Source organism: Macaca thibetana, chromosome 5, assembly GCF_024542745.1.
Source record: "Macaca thibetana thibetana isolate TM-01 chromosome 5, ASM2454274v1, whole genome shotgun sequence".
In the NCBI taxonomy this organism is placed as follows: domain Eukaryota; kingdom Metazoa; phylum Chordata; class Mammalia; order Primates; family Cercopithecidae; genus Macaca; species Macaca thibetana.
In genome coordinates this window covers 105,201,189-105,216,722 of record NC_065582.1, presented here as the reverse complement: position 1 = coordinate 105,216,722, position 15,534 = coordinate 105,201,189, and the positions used below count along the sequence as shown (strand labels likewise).

The window sequence follows — 15,534 nt, the reverse complement described above, 5'->3', positions numbered from 1 at the left end:
CTCCTGTGACTGGGGGTGCACAGCCTGTTAAATTGGTAAGATGTAAAACGCTTGCCTTAGTGTGTTCCCCAAAGCAGCCCCAAAGCCAGGGATGAGAGAGCAGGTAGTTTACTTGGCAGATGATCCCAAGAAGCAGAAGTGAAGAACTCAGAAAAAAAAAGACAGTGAAGAAGAAAAGCCACAAAACAACACATTGCCAAGCTGGGTATGCTCTGGGTGCGCGGTCCTCCAGGGGCCCCTGAGGAGCTGGTGTTACACAGCTCAGAATTGTCACGCCAGAGGTCAGAGAACCTGGGATGTCTTCCCTTCCACTCTCATCCCCCCAGGTTGAGACTTGACTCTGGGGGTGTTATCTTCCCAGTGCTTTGGGGTTACAGCTTTGTGCCACTTCCTACCTCCACCCACTACTGTACATATCCACACAGCCAGCTCCAGGAGCTGCATCCTTCCCTTTTGTGACATCCTACCTGTTGCTCTGGGCTCTTTCCACATCTCTACCCACCTCCACCATCTATACTGGGAAATGCAGATCTGGACTTCTCCCTGACTACTTCATATTTGCTGGTCTAGTCTCCCCAATCAAATATAAATTCCTTGAGGACAAAGGCTGGGGCTTTCCAGGCCTGAGCAAATGGCAGTGACTCAGTAACCCTTGTAGTTTGAGGGGTTTATTGACTCCAAGGGAACTGGCCTGGTAGGAGCAGTCTGTGTTGTTAGATTCGCTGAGCTACCAGGTTAAGTCAAGAAGGTCTGGTCCCTGCTGGTCTCCAGACACCCAACTGAGGAATGGGACCTGGATACCCAGAGAGCTGCAGCAGGCTCTTGAGCAGGGCAGTGACCAGTTTTTGACTATGATCATTCTTCTGTTACTATCACCTGTTATGGTCATAGCTGGTAAGATTTCTGATAAATTTGCAAATTCTGCGTCATTTAACACCCTCCTTGCCAGCAGTGATATGGTTCTGTTTAATGAATGATTGCCTTTTTGAGCAAGACCTCTTTTTTTTTTTTTTCCATCAGAAACCACACTTCTTGCTGCCCCTCTAACATAGTGAACCAAATTCTTAGCTCTTCAGAACAGTGATGCATTGTAATAGCCTGAAAGACATGTTAATCCCTACTCTAAAAGGATAAAATGCAGACGTTTTCAAAGCCCTGTGACCTGAGTTTGACAGCAGAGCCCCAGAATCTACAGTGACTTTGCTGCAATCTGACCCTGTGCTCAGTCATCTGCAGAGAGAGCTTCTCAAAGAATTTTGAGCTTAAGGATCAACCTTGACTGCTACTTGTCCTTTGTGCAAAAAGCTCCTCTGAAGAGTTAGTAGGCCCTAGGAAGATTCCTCAGGCAGCAGGGGAAACAGAAGAGGCATTCTTTATCCTGAAGTCCTTCACTCCACATTTTTGAAGGAGGTGAATTACCTGGATGTTTGCAGAGTGACACCTGCTGTTGCAGGTCTCCCTTTCTTAGAACTTGACAGACACACAGCTGCCCTGGCCCTACAGCAAACTCTGCAGATATGAGACAGGACCAGCTTCCTGCTTTTTAGAGTGCAGCGGAAATCATGCCTTGCTGCCCTAGCAATACACGAAGTGGCATGCGTGCTAGTTCCAGTGTCTGCTCAGACTCTGACTTCTGTTCAAGAACACATGTGACCTAATTGAAGGGGATAGGTTCTACAGAATCTATACCCAACAGACCGTCTAAGACCTTTGGGCGAGCAAGGGAGTAACCCTCACTTGATCATTGATGTAAACAGCAATAATAGACATAGCTAGTGCTTCCATTCTGGCTTTACTATCCAGCCTTTACTTGACCATCTCCCAGGATGAGGATTTGTCACCTCCCACTGCAGCCTATTTGAGGCTTGGAGGGTATATTAGTCAGGGTTCTCTAGAGGGACAAAACTAATAGGATAAATGTAGATGTAAAGGGGAGTTTATTAAGGAGTATTGACTCACACAGTCAGAAGGTGAGGTCTCACAATAGGCCATCTGCAAGCTAAGGAGCAAGGAAGCCAGTCCAAGTCCAAAAGCTGAAGAACTTGGAGTCCAGTGTTCGAGGGCAGGAAGCATCCAGCATATGAGAAAGATGTAGGCTGGGAGGCTAAGCCAATCTAATCTTTCCATGTTCTTCTGCTTGTGTTTATTCTGGCTCCACTGGCAGCTGATTAGATTGTGGCCACCCAGATTGAGGGTGGGTCTGCCTTTCCCAGTCCAGTGACTCAAATGTTAATCTCCTTTGGCAACACCCTCACAGACACACCCAGGAACAATGCTTTGCATCCTTTAATCTAATCAAGTTGACACTCACTACTAACCACCACAGAGGGCTTCATTCTTGGTTCTAATATCTCCTCTAGATGAAGCCCAAATCTGCCTCTTTGGTACTGTCACTCATCAGTGCTGGTTCTAGCTCTTAAGCCACACAGAATTTAAAAGAAAATGAGGTTCATCCTTCTTCCACACGACGATTCTGCAGACATATGAAGATAGCTCCCATGTCCTCCACCAGGTCTTCTCTTCTCCAAACTGAATATCATCAGTTCCTGTAGCCACCCCCCTCTTACCCTGTGACATGGACTTGAATTCCCTGATGATGTGGCAGTTCTCCTCAACCCCAGTTTGTCTCCCTCTCTAGCACTTGATTGGAACCAAAAGCCAAACCTTGGTGTGGACTGATCAGCTCAGAGAAAATTGGGGTCATCTCCTCCTCCTCTCTACCATGGCCTACAACGCCCACATGATCTCACCCCAGCCTACATCTGGGGCTTCTTTTCCTACCATTCTTGTCCTTGCTTATGCCCCTCCAGCCTCAGGACTTTGCATTTTTCAACTATTATATTCTCAGCACCGCAGAGTCTGCCACTTATTGGATATTCATGAATGTTAATTGAATGTCCAATACTGAACATTAGAGACTCTACTTATGTCATTCCGACATAACAGAAAAGCAGCTTTTCTGGAAAAGACCACACAAACCACACCAACCTATTGACTGACACTGACATTATAGACAATTAAAACCACCTTGTCTTTTGTATCTATTGCTATTATTCCAAATCTTCCCTATTCTACTGCTGTGTGGGTGCTTTTTGGATCCACGTGCAGGAACTTACAATCATTCCTATTAAGCTGGATTAACTAATGATTCAACAGGCGTTTATAGAGTATCTAAAAAGCAAAAAGATGATCTGCTCTGTGCCAGGCATTGTCCTTTATGCTAAGGACAGAACAGTGACCAAGCTAGACACATTCCTACTTTCATGGAACTTCCATTCTACTGGGTAGTAACTGACAATAAACATGGAAGCGCCAGCTCGTGGCAAGTGGACAGCAGACATAGATAGGTGCTAGTGTAGAAAAAACCAGGAGGACGAGCTTCTTTTAGATAGCAAGACTCCCATGGAGAAGGCTTTGGATCTGAGATTTGAAAAGCATTCGGGGATCAGCTGTTCAAAGGAAATGAATAGAATCCATTCACAGCACCTCCAGAAATGAATTCTCTTTCACAAAAAGTGGCAAGAATAGCATGAAACATAGGAAACCAGAAACCACATGCCCACCTGCTAGCCTCTGAAGACTTCTCTGCTCTAAAAGGGACATGTTTTCTCCACTCTCCTGCCTGTGGTTGTTGGGAGATGTACTGATGAGTGAAAATGTGTGCATTGGAGAAGGTCCTCTTTCCTGTCTACTGAAAAGGGATCAAGAGGGCAACCTCCCCCATCCCAAACTGCCACAGACACCAAGTGGGAAATTCCAGGTTTCCCCTGCTCTGATCCGCATATGCCCGACACCAGCCTCTCTCCTCACTCACTCAATGCCTACTGTGGGACTCCACGGCCAGACAGCTCTGGCTGGCTGAACTTTGCAGCTGGATGGTAGCCGAGAGGCTAGCAGAAGCCTGTGATTGTAAGAAGAAAATAACAGGGAGGGAACCTCTGAAAAAATACAGGGAACGGCCAGCTCAGGAACAAGAGGAAGGCCAGTGGGCAAGATGACACCCATCCACTGCTTTTCATAGTGAGGCATGCCGCACCCACACTTTCCTGTAGTTCTGCATTTACAGAGTTCAATATTTTTTTTTTTTTTTTTTTTTTGAGACGGTCTCGCCCTGTCGCCCAGGTTGGAGTGCAGTGGCACGATCTCGGCTCACAGCAACCTCCACCTCCCGGGTTCAAGTGATTCTCCTTCCTCAGCCTCCTGAGTAGCTGGGATTACAGGTGCCCACCACCACTTCCGGTTAATTTTTTGCATTTTTAGTAGAGACGGGGTTTTACCGTGTTGGCCAGGCTGGTCTTGAACTCCTACCTCAAGTGATCTGCCCGCCTTGCCCTCCCAAAGTGCTGGGATTACAGGCATGAGCCACCATGCCCAACCCAGAGTTGAATGTTTAGTGAAGACATAATAATTTTTTAAAAAAATAGTAGACCCAGAAATATGCTCACACACAGTTTTGCACACAACTTAAGAGGTTCAAGGATCCCTAATCCTGGCTCCACAAACCTGCCTCCAGGTTATTCTAAAATTGATGGGAAGCCCCGGGGAGACAACAGCGAAAAGATCTGAATCTCGTACTTCAGGTCTTCTGAGAGCCTTATAAGCACGGCACAGTGACTCTGTGGCAGTGGTAGTCAGGTCAGATGGTTCCCAAGTTTTTCAGTAAGGCTAATCCACTGTGTCACTGGCTTAATGATACAAGCCTTCTGGGTTTAGCACAGGTGTGTGAGTGTGTATGTGTGCATGTGCCTGTACGGCGTGAATACAATATATGCTCCAAAAGCTGCCTATCGAATGAATATGCATGTTGGTGCCTGTGCATATGTGGGTCACTTTGGGGAAGGATCTCCCAAATTTAAAAGAAAAGGGGACAAAAAATGTACTCCTTGCTCCTTTTGATACTGAGTGTTAGAAATCAGGGGGATATGGAATGTAAATCCTGGACTTCCCTGCTTCCTGTGTGCTCAGCAGAAATAGAACAGGAAGATGCTGGCACCTACAAATTATAGCCATGGTCTGGAGCAGCAGAAAGCCCAGAGGGCTGGGTCACTCCTAAGGGCTGGGCTGCCCATGTGGAGTTCAAGGCAGGCCTGAGAACAAAGACTGAACATCCCCCTTCTAGCTGGAGTAGAGAGCCAGTGCCGGCCGAAAGCTGCTAGAGGGACTTGGTTCCCTGGCTGATGTCCTCCACCCCGTCTCACAGTCAGCCGGTACATTTTTTTGATGTCAAGTATCTGCTTTGACACAGAGGCTTGTTGTTGATGAATGAGCAGGATCTTCAAACATTCCTTGATAGAACTGCCTGCAGTTAGCAACACGTGCTCACGCCTAAGTCATAACTACCCTGCAGCTTGCAGTGTCGTTCAGGCTCTTCGAAAACAATTTTTTGTTTTCATTAAAAACCCCGTCTCTCATATTTGACTGTGAAATTTATTTTTAATCAGCAAAGATTCTCTCCCCACTGGCTGTTTTTGTGGGAGGTGTTCCAGTGGGTGGATGGTGCAGGGCAGATATGGTGGCTGGGCCAAGCTCTGAGCACTGCAGGGCGCTCTTGAGCATCCTGGACACCTCTGGCTTGAGAAGGAGGCTGGCCACTGCCGCCAGCCCACTTGGCTATTAGCAGGTGAAAGTGGGGTGGCTAGGAGTTGATGGTTCAGGGGTAAAGTCAGCTGACTCTTCAGCCCTGAATGACACTCAGGTCTGAGTTGAGAAGAAGTAACAAAAACTACCCCCAGAAAGAAACGGGAGGTGAGAGAGGGAGGGGAAGGAGAAGGAGGAGAAGAAGAGATGGCAGGGACCCTGAAAAGGGGAGAGGGAGAGGAAGCAGGGAAGACCAGGTTTAGGTTCTATGTACCTCTGATTTCTAATACTGAGAATCAAAAGAAGCATTTTAGAAAATGCAGAGAAAAGTGGCCATATGGTGGGCAAGGATTGAGCATCACCCATGGGAATTTTCTTCGGTGCCCTTGGCTGCCTGAGAAAAGACCAGTTCTCTGAAAGGAATTCTCTAGTGCTTAACTTGTCCACTATCACATGGTTGATGATCATGTTTAAAAACAATTAAATGTCATATCTGATCAGCTAATTTCAAACTCTTTTGACTATTTTCTTTTTCATTTTTGAGCATCTTTGTTCCTGTTTAGGGCCCACTTTTTAGAATTTTAGGGTGGTCTTAGCCAAATAATGTCGAAATGTTCTAGTAGAATGTGCTTTAAAAATTCTGAAAATGCTCAAAAGTAGCCAATACTGAAAGATGCCTAAGATGCAAACATACTCAAAGACCACCAACTCTTATATTTCATGCTCTATGTGAAATGTCAGCAGTATGATCCTGCCTGCTCTTCAAAATAGGAATTAGAGACAAGTAAGGTTTTCATCGAATGGAGAGGAAACACATTTACCTGGAGCTGTCTGAGCATCTTCCACTAGAGCTGCCCTGAGCGAAAACTTCCCGCTGACCATGGCTACACTCCCTGCCTCCTTCACTGCTTTATGGTTTTTGTTCACTCAATCAGGCGCCAACTGACTCAAAGACCTGCTGTGTATCAGGCACTGTGCTAAGAAACAATGAAAAGACTCAGTTAAGTGGACAGGGAATACAGTGAGATACCAACAGCCAGGGGACACACTCAGGCTTTGGGGAGGGGTGGTCTGGGAAGGCTTTCTGGAGGGAGTGATGCCTGAACTGATTGCTGAAGGACAATGGAGGACGGGTCTTTGGCCAGAGTAGGGAGCTCCTCTCCCGGACCAAGAAGCATCCCCAAAGTGCCAGGTGCAAAACTGCGAGGAGTTAGGGAGGCTGGAATGTGGGACTGATTTGGGGGTGTGGAGGCAAGGGCTGGATGTGGAGTGCTGGCAGCGTTCAGGTTCTGAAGTCCTTTGATGCTCTCCGGGAGGGCTGGGCTTACCAGAGGGCAGTGAGGAAGCTGCAGGGATTTTAAGCCTGGTAGTAATACGATCAGATTCACACTTAGGGTCACTGGCTCTGGCAATTCCACTCCCCTGCATCCACCCCATGACTGCTGTGAGCTGGGTGGAAGGATGTAGCTGGAGATGCACATAATGAGGACAGTGATGGTGACAAAGCAGTCATGGCAGCTGCCATTCTGAGCCCCTCTGGAGCCTGTCATTGTATCAGATATTTTAGAAGATGTTCACATTGATCCTCACATAATCATGTGGGGTGGGTATCATTCCCACTTTACAGATGAAGAAATTGAGGCTCCATGTGGTTAAGCAACTTCTCCAGGGTCATTCATCTGGCAAGTGGCCCAGCCAGGATCCAACGCAGACTGGACCCTCCTAAACCTGTGCTCTTAACCACTGTGCTATCCCAAAGCCTCCTGGCCTCAGTCCTGCTGTCTCCCCTCCACGAAGGCCCCCTAACTTACTGCTTGAGAAACCCCTGTTTTCCATCTGTTTCTTTTCACCCCTCCACAGAGCAGACCCCAGACAGCCTCTGGCTGAGCCTTCACAAAGCTGTAGACTGATTACTGTTAAATACCTGCTTGTTCAGATGTGAGGACTGGCCTTACTGTTTCAGCTCAGTGCAGTAGCCAAATCCACGGTCTCTGTCAGCCATGGCTGGAAGCCCAGCACACTACCCGAGAGTGACAGATTCTTTGGGCTCAGTTATTGCTGCTCTGGAAGTCAACACTTTTAGCCTTATCACTCCAAGTTCCTCAAACCTGCCAAGAAGACTTAGCATCCATGGGGATGGAGATGTACCCTAGCCCTCAGGCCCACCCTCACCCCAGCCGGAGACGAATCCACCATCTTTGCTTTAGAATTAAAGACCCCAAGGGCTGGCAGTGTGCTAGAGACTGCCAAGTCACAGCAGGAGGGGAGGGCCCTTTGCATGAACGACTACTGGCCTCTACCTCCTTTGAAGAACCTACTTCCAAAGAGTGCGCAATGTTTGTCTTTATGTGTGCATTTAAAAAGATTTCTGAAGAAGGGCTTCTTTTTTTCTTTTTTATTTATTTTTTTTTTTGAGACGGAGTTTCACTCTGTTACCTAGGCTGGAGTGCAGTGGCACAATCTCGGCTCACTGCAACTTCCGCCTCTGGGGTTCAAGCAATTCTCCTGCCTCAGCCTACCAAGTAGCTAGGACTGCAGGCGTGCACCACCACGCCCAGCTAATTTTTGTATTTTTAGTAGAGATGGTGTTTCACCATGTTGCCCAGGCTGGTCTTGCACTCCTGACCTCAGGTGTTCTGCCCAAATCGGCCTCCCAAAGTGCTGGGATTACAGGTGTGAGCCACCGCACCCAGCTTGAAAAAGAGCTTCTTAATTGTGGTCTGTGAATTCCTAGGAGTTCATTAACCACCGCTAAAACTATAACACAAAATCTTGTATGAATGTCTGTATATTTTTCTAGAAAGTTCTTAGCTTTCATAAGATTCAGAAGGAGATCTAGGACTGAATCACAAAACCACAATACAATAGCAGCTCACAGTTGCTGAGCACTTCCTGTGTTCCACATACATGATCTTACGTAATCCTTGCCATACTGCTTCAAGCTTGGCACTGTTATTTTCCTTCTGAGAGAGATGAGGTAAGCAAGGCTGTAAGTTGTGACTTTCTGGAGGGCTTCTGGCCAGTCAGTGTGGAGCTGGGATCTACTCAGAGTCTGCTGATGGCACTCGCCCGGAAGCCGCCAGGCTCAATTACCTACTGGGTTTGGTGAGGAAGACCTGAAACAAGTAGAGACCCTCTTGGGAGACACACATTCAAATGGTGTCTAAACCATGCATGCAGATGATAGAGAAGGCCAATCTTCACCCACTGTCCTCAAAGGCTCCTTGCATGATTTTCGAGGAAAATCATGAAACACAGATTTCAGTGAATTTGTTTCTGCCAAAAATATGACTTGGCTGACATTAACTATATATATATTTTTAAGATAATCCTCTTTCAAGAAGAAGTCACATAGATGCTTCCAAAAACTAAGTTTTTAAACAGAAAACTTTCTCATAAGGTTGTTGAAAAATTATTTCTTTAACAACAAGAAAATGCTTCCTTCTCTCTTCCTCTTCTACTTTTTCTCTTCATTGGAGTACAGACTTTTTGTGTTCCACCAATGAGCTCGTTGACATGGATTGGTTAATTCACTCATTTAATTATACCTGGGACAATGTGGGGAGTGGGAAAGGAGGATGGTAAAGTGTGCAGGCCCACTTGCACCACTCCAAAGGAGCGCAGCCAGGTAGTCATGCTGTGGGCCTTGGAATCCCCTTCCAAGGGATTGTGGGCTGTGGATTTCAGGCTCCCGGATAGCTTTCCTCATAGTCACCTATTCTTCTAGGGTGCATACAATACTGCTTGTGCAAAACCTAACCAGGCCCTTATAAAGCACATCATGCCCCCAGCCCAGACCCAGGGAACAGGCTCTCCCACTGTTGCAGAGACAAATCTATCCCGGAATAAAATCCAGACTGAGGGAAGCAGACAGGGTCACCATGAAAGAAGCCAGAGGAGCCCAAAGGTGCATGTGGAGTAAAGGAATAAAGGGTCCAGAGCCCTTGATGACAGGGAAGGGAGGCACGGGGGCACTGGAGCCAGGCTGTCTGCGCTGGGATCCTGACTCAGCCGCTGACTGTATGTGTGTCCTTGTATAAGTTCCTGAGCCTTTCTGTACTTTATTTTCTTCATCTACAAAGCAGGAATAATAAATGTACCTATTTCATAAGCTCGATATCAGGATCAAATGGATATTCAATGAGATAATCCTCAGAACCTGGCACATCATAAAAATTAACAAGTATTCGTTATCCTTATCATCACCATCATCATTGTTATAAGTTGAAATGTGTCCCCTTTAAAATATCTTACAGTCCTAACCTCCCCACTGGTACCTGTGAATATGACCTTACTTGGAAATAGGATCTTTGCAGATCATCAAGTTAAAATGGGGTCTTTAGTGTGGGCTCTAATCCAGTGTGACTGTGTGTATATAAGAAGGGGAAATTTGGACACAGCAACAGACGTGCCTAGGGAGAGACAATGTGAAGGCGCAGGGTAGCTAGGAGAAAGGCGTGGAACAGATTCCCTCGCAGCCCTTAGAAGGTGCCACCCCTGCCAACACCGTGATCTTGGACTTCTAGGCTCCAGAACTGTGAGACAGTAAGTTTCCATTGTTTAAGCCACCCAGTTTGTGGTACTAGGAAACTAACAATCACCATCATCACTAACAACATCCGCCTCCTGGATGTGCCTTCTCATGCTCCCTGGAGGAGCAAAGGCTCCCTGAAATGGGGAGAAACCTTGATATTGAGGTCAAATTACTGCATTACAAAGCGAGAGTATGATCCAGTCCAATTTAGCAGCAAGGCAGTGGCTGGTCTCTGCCTCTCAAATGTACCTAGTGCCAGTCTCAGCCATCCTGAGTGCCCCATTGGCTAAAGGTTCAGTAGACACAGCCCAGCTGTCCTACAGGCCATCTCTCCCAGACTGTGTCCCCCTCCTTCCAGGCAGGGCACTAGCGCCATTGAACTGGCTGCCTTCTACCTTTCCTTCATAGAACTTCACTTCATACCCTCCCCTAAAGACATTTGTTGCATTCTATTTCTCATCATCCAGTACCCTGAGATTGGCCCCCCTAATTCCCTGCGGTGTGTTTGCCCTCTCCCGTTGTTAGGTAATCGTGCTGTCCACTCGACTCCTGAAGCCATTTAATATTCCTGAGCTGTTATTTGCAACTGACCGACTGCATCCAGACCTTGGCTTCTGAGCATCCGCTAAGAAGATAAGACCTACTCATGCTGGAAATGCTGATACAATTTTCTGCCACCACTCCAAATACTCCTCCACAACCAACATCCCTGTCAGTAATTGCAAGCATGACAGAATTCTGCCTGAAGGGTCTTGATACCTTCGCAGTGAGGTACTTTGCTTGAATTGCTGTGATTCTTAAAAAAAAAAAAAAAGTTTTTCTTATTTTCCTGAAGGCGATAATCTGTCTTTTGGCTAGTCCAATTAGTGATTGTTTCCATTTATCCTTAACCCTCTGTGAGCTTCCTGATTCCACCTACAAGTTCATTAATTCTAAAGAGAAGCCTGTTGGCAAGTGTTGGTAGGTTACAACTCTTTTAATTTGAAGTTGCTCGAGAAGTTAGACATGCTTTAGAATTATGAGTGTGAGGAAAGTTTGATTTATATAAACTTAGGATTATATAACTGAGGAGAGAACATTGCAAATAGGGTCTGAGGCTTTGTTTCTCTCTTGCTCTGAAACATTTCTGAAAAGGCAAAGAAGGGAGGGGTAGTGTCTAGGGCAGTGCTGGTAGCCTGTGTGTGTTGTAAATCATCCTGCCATAACAAAGAACTGCATTGTTCTAGCTGGCCCACTGGGCAGGTCTGCCAGGCTACTTGGAACTGTAGTGGGAAGGTGGTTGATTGGAGGGTTATCTGCGTATAAAAGTTTTCCTCCCCTCCAAAGAAAGACCCCAATATGAGATATCTGGTCCCAGGGAGTCTAAATTGTAACAGCAACCCTTGTGGACTTTGTGGGTATGAGTTTTAATTGAAATATAAAGCTTTCTTTTCTATAAGCATAAGTTTTCCATCTGACCATTAGCAGAAAAACCTAGACCCACCTAGTGAAATTTTGTAAGAACTCCAGGGCAAAAATGAACCACTTGCAACCCACATGTTTGTAGGTGTATGGTTAATGGAAGTTTCTGGCATCCATGTTAGTAATAAACAGATAAAACTGAAAAGGTTTTTATTGTGGATTAAACAGGTGAAGGAAATAACATGTAAACCAAAACACTCACATGTCTCTGATTTTAGTTCTTTACGAAACACTGTCATTTTTGAAAGAACCGTCAAGTTGGAGATTATTTTAAGATGTAACCAAAGCAGGGTTTTTGTAGACACAGACACTCTTTTTCTTGCCCAAGTATGTTTTCCACATAATATCAATTCTTTCATGAAATAGAGGAGACCTCAGGTGCCTTTTTCATTCTACTAATCCTAAAGTATTGAATTTGAATAAGGAAGGAAATGGTAACCATCCATAAGAAATGTTAAAGCAGAGATGACTTTTCTAAAATAAAAAAATGAAAAGTAACCTGTTATGTGACTCAAATCTGTACTCCCTTCATTCATTCCTAAAGATTGACTGGGCACCTGCCATGTTCCAGGCACAGTGGTAGGTTCTGGGCCATGTGGTAAATGAACAAGATGTGTCCCTGACTCTGTGGCACTCAGAATGAGTAGCTGGCACTTCTCTGATGCTCAGGCCTGACATGAGCATCTACTGAAGATGAAGTTGTAAATCACATGTCTATATGCAAAGGAAACTTTCTGGAAATACATATATAATGGTTACTTCTGGGAACGAATATCGAATGGGAAGGCTAAGAGAAGGGAGAGTCTCACCCTCAGTATACTTTTGTATTATTTTTTTTATAGCAAACGTGTATTTGTATATTACTTTTGTGACTTTAATCAGCCATAGCAGAAAACTGTATTTTTACAAATTAATTTTTTATTTTAAAAAATATTCAACTTTGGGAGGTTGAGGCAGGTGGATCACCTGAAGTCGGTAGTCCTAGACCAGCCTGACCAACATGGAGAAACCCCGTCTCTACTTAAAAAATTACAAAATTAGCCGAGTGTGGTAGCGCATGCCTGTAATCCCAGGTAGGGAGGCTGAAGCAAGAGAATCGCTTGAACCTGGGAGGCACAGGTTGCGGTGAGCCGAGATCACACCACTGCACTCCGGCCTGGGCAACAAGAGTGAAACTCCATTTCAAAAAAAAAAAAAAAAAATTCAAAAACTTCTAATCTGAAATGATAAAATGAGGAAGGTATTGATTACAAACGTTACTCAGCAGTTCTTATGTCTTGAAAATGCTCTCCATACTGTAATTAGTATGGTCAGGGGCAGTCTGTGAGTGGTGGGAGAAGTGTCAGAGTGTGGCTTATGGTCATCTTTTTCTTCTCCGGAGGCCGGCTTGAGGAGCTGAGCCAGGCAGGCGGTAGGTGGTGGGAGGCTTTGGAGGAAAGGTAAGCTGGAAGAATTTCTTGGTAACCAGAGTTTGAGTGAAGATGAAGCAGGAGGCACAGGACGTTCACTGCTCCTTGATTAAAAAGCAGGAACACGATAGACATTTGGTATAAATCCTGCAAAGGGCCTCCAACAAATAAGGAAAAAGAGGGGGGTTTGGGGGAAAGAGAATTGTCGCCATGGCAGAACCTCCCTGCTGCTGCTGGGCTCTTGGGCACACTTCTCAGCATGGGAGGGGCTGGAGGAGAAGCAAGTCACACCCTCCAACCCCAAAGGAGCAGCTGGCAGAAAAGGGCTCTGAAGGCTTCTCTGGGCCTAAGTCCCAGTTCTGCCACGCCAAACACTGTGGATCTCTCCAAGCCTCAATGTCTGCGTCTGTAAGAAATGGTAACTGTGGCACCTGCCTCATGGGGGCGGTTGCTGTGGAGCCATCCCTAACACAATGGCCACCAGTGAATTTCAAGGAATGTGAGTTTTCACACTGAGGACGCCAAGGAAGTTACCTCTCAAAACAATAAAACATCAACAGGAGAATAATAGTAATGAAGAGGAAATTTGGAGGCACTCATGGGGTCTACAAGGAGGTGAGAAATTGGAGGAGGAATAACAACTTGGTCCAGGATAGCGTAGCCCAGAGGTCAAGAGCCCAATCCGATGGCTGGATTCCAGTCCCACCTCTTCCACATCGTAGTCCACCTCTCCTGGTCTTCGCTGACCATGCAGTTGTATAACAATAGGACCTGCAACATTGGGTTGGGGAAGAATTAAAAGAGTGAATACGTGTAATGCATATTCATTCAGAGCACATAAGCATTTATCGGTAATAAATGTCTGATTATTGCTCATGCAAGGCCATATATCTCTGATAGAACTTTCTCCATCACTAATGCTAGCCGATTTCCCATTTCAACCTCTCCAAATGTATCCATTCTAAAGGAATCTAGCAGCTGTCAGCCACCTGAAGGTGACTTAAAAGGCTGACAGGAGTGGTAAGACTGGTTTCCCCTGTCTGGGGCCTGGGTCTGAGTGTTTATCACCTAAACAAGCACTTACAAATCCAAACCTTCTGCCAGCAACCTCACTGGCCACACTCCTTATAAACACAATTGATAGAAGTGTAAATACTTTGTAGCAATTGACTTCTGCCTTTGTAAACCCTCTTCTGGAGTCTACCTCAGAGCAGACATGGCAGGCACAGCCAAATGGTTGGAAGCACTCCAGGCTGCATCAGCCAAGAGTTGTCCCCAGTGGGCAGGGGCCTAGGCAGATGGCTCTGTTTATGCCACCCCTCCATTACAATGGGATCCCAATAACAAAGAATTCCATCAAACTCCCCACAAGACCACTATTATTTATCTTACCCTGGTTACCAGAAACAGAATCTCAACAACAAATAATCCAGTATTACAAATGTCTGCTGTCCAGCCCAACAAACATCAAGAGACTCCATCTCTGTCTTAAAAGGAATTTAAAAAGACAAAACCAGATGATAGAAGGTTTGCAAACTATTTGAGAGGAAAGCTTGGAGGGTGGTGGCTGGGATCTTGCCACAGTCAGTAATAACCCTAATCCCGTTCTCATTGCAAATTCAGGAGAGCAATGAGGGTAGTAAGAACTTTCTGGAACCATCTCTCTTTAGACTTGAAAGGGAATATGTGCAACACCAGTTTTCCTGGTTATTATAACCAGACAAGCTCTCTAATTCATCCTGGGCCACTTCCCAAGGGACCTGTCATGAGTTATCCACACAGACGACTGGACAGTGCTCATTTCCCCTGGGTGCACAGGTAGCACCAGAGATTATCAGCTAGCTCATTTTTGAGGGATGTGCCTACAAACTTGTTCATTTGCCTAGAAAACACATTTGTTTTCTCCCTCTTGGAGTGTAAGATGAATGTCAAAATCTCATTTTTCACCAAAGCAAGGGGCTTACCATAAATACACCCATGGCTCCTAAACCTGGGGTTAGGAGCTGGCTGGGCAGGCAAACCCGGGGTCTGCGGCGCCTGGTGAGTGCTGGAGCCGGGAGCAGCCGGGAAGACTTTGAGGGTTGAGCCCTCTCTGCACACCACGCAGCGTCAGGCGGGCTGCAGAGTGTTTTGAATGTTTTTGATTTGAGGCAAGGGAGGAAACTCAAAAGGCAGACATCATGACAGAAGTGGATTCGGTTCTGAGACAGCCGGACTGCACACCCCTCCCGCTCCCAGCCTGGACGTCTTTATGACTGAGCAGGGCTGGAAGCCAGTAAGCAGCTGGCTGATGGCAACAGCAGATGTGGTGTGGCAGCCAGGGGGGCCTGGAGCCCAGCAGGATCCAGGAGCCTATAGCAGCAAAGGGGAGATGAGAACAGCAGGACAGGAGACCCGGCCAGGGGAGGGAAGAGGAGGGCTCCTAGGTGGGGCTCTGCTGAGCCATCAGCCCAGGGCTTAGGCAGTGGCATCAGACAGACCTGGGGTGGAGTCCTGGAGGCCACCTAGGGCCTGGGCCAGCCACTTAATTCTCAGCCTCCCTTTTGCTTTTCT

General features: G+C 46.3%; 2 protein-coding genes across 4 annotated transcripts in view; one reads left to right on the top strand and one right to left on the bottom strand.

Annotated features, from left to right (window-relative positions):
• Positions 1-15,534, top strand: part of SCFD2 (sec1 family domain containing 2) — an 807,609-nt gene that overhangs the window by 484,772 nt on the left and 307,303 nt on the right. For 2 of the 3 annotated variants that reach the window (XM_050790571.1, XM_050790570.1), the window contains one exon: positions 10,637-12,075. The exons of the other annotated variant lie outside the window; for it this stretch is intronic. In XM_050790571.1, the coding sequence (XP_050646528.1) occupies positions 10,637-10,729 (93 nt within the window). In that variant the 3' untranslated portion in view covers positions 10,730-12,075. Of the gene's footprint in view, positions 1-10,636; positions 12,076-15,534 lie in introns of those variants that run through there. 3 annotated transcript variants of the gene reach the window in all.
• The window catches only part of LOC126954756 (60S ribosomal protein L14-like), a 1,186,913-nt gene that overhangs the window by 1,135,823 nt on the left and 35,556 nt on the right, over positions 1-15,534 (bottom strand). The gene's annotated exons all lie outside the window — the stretch shown is intronic.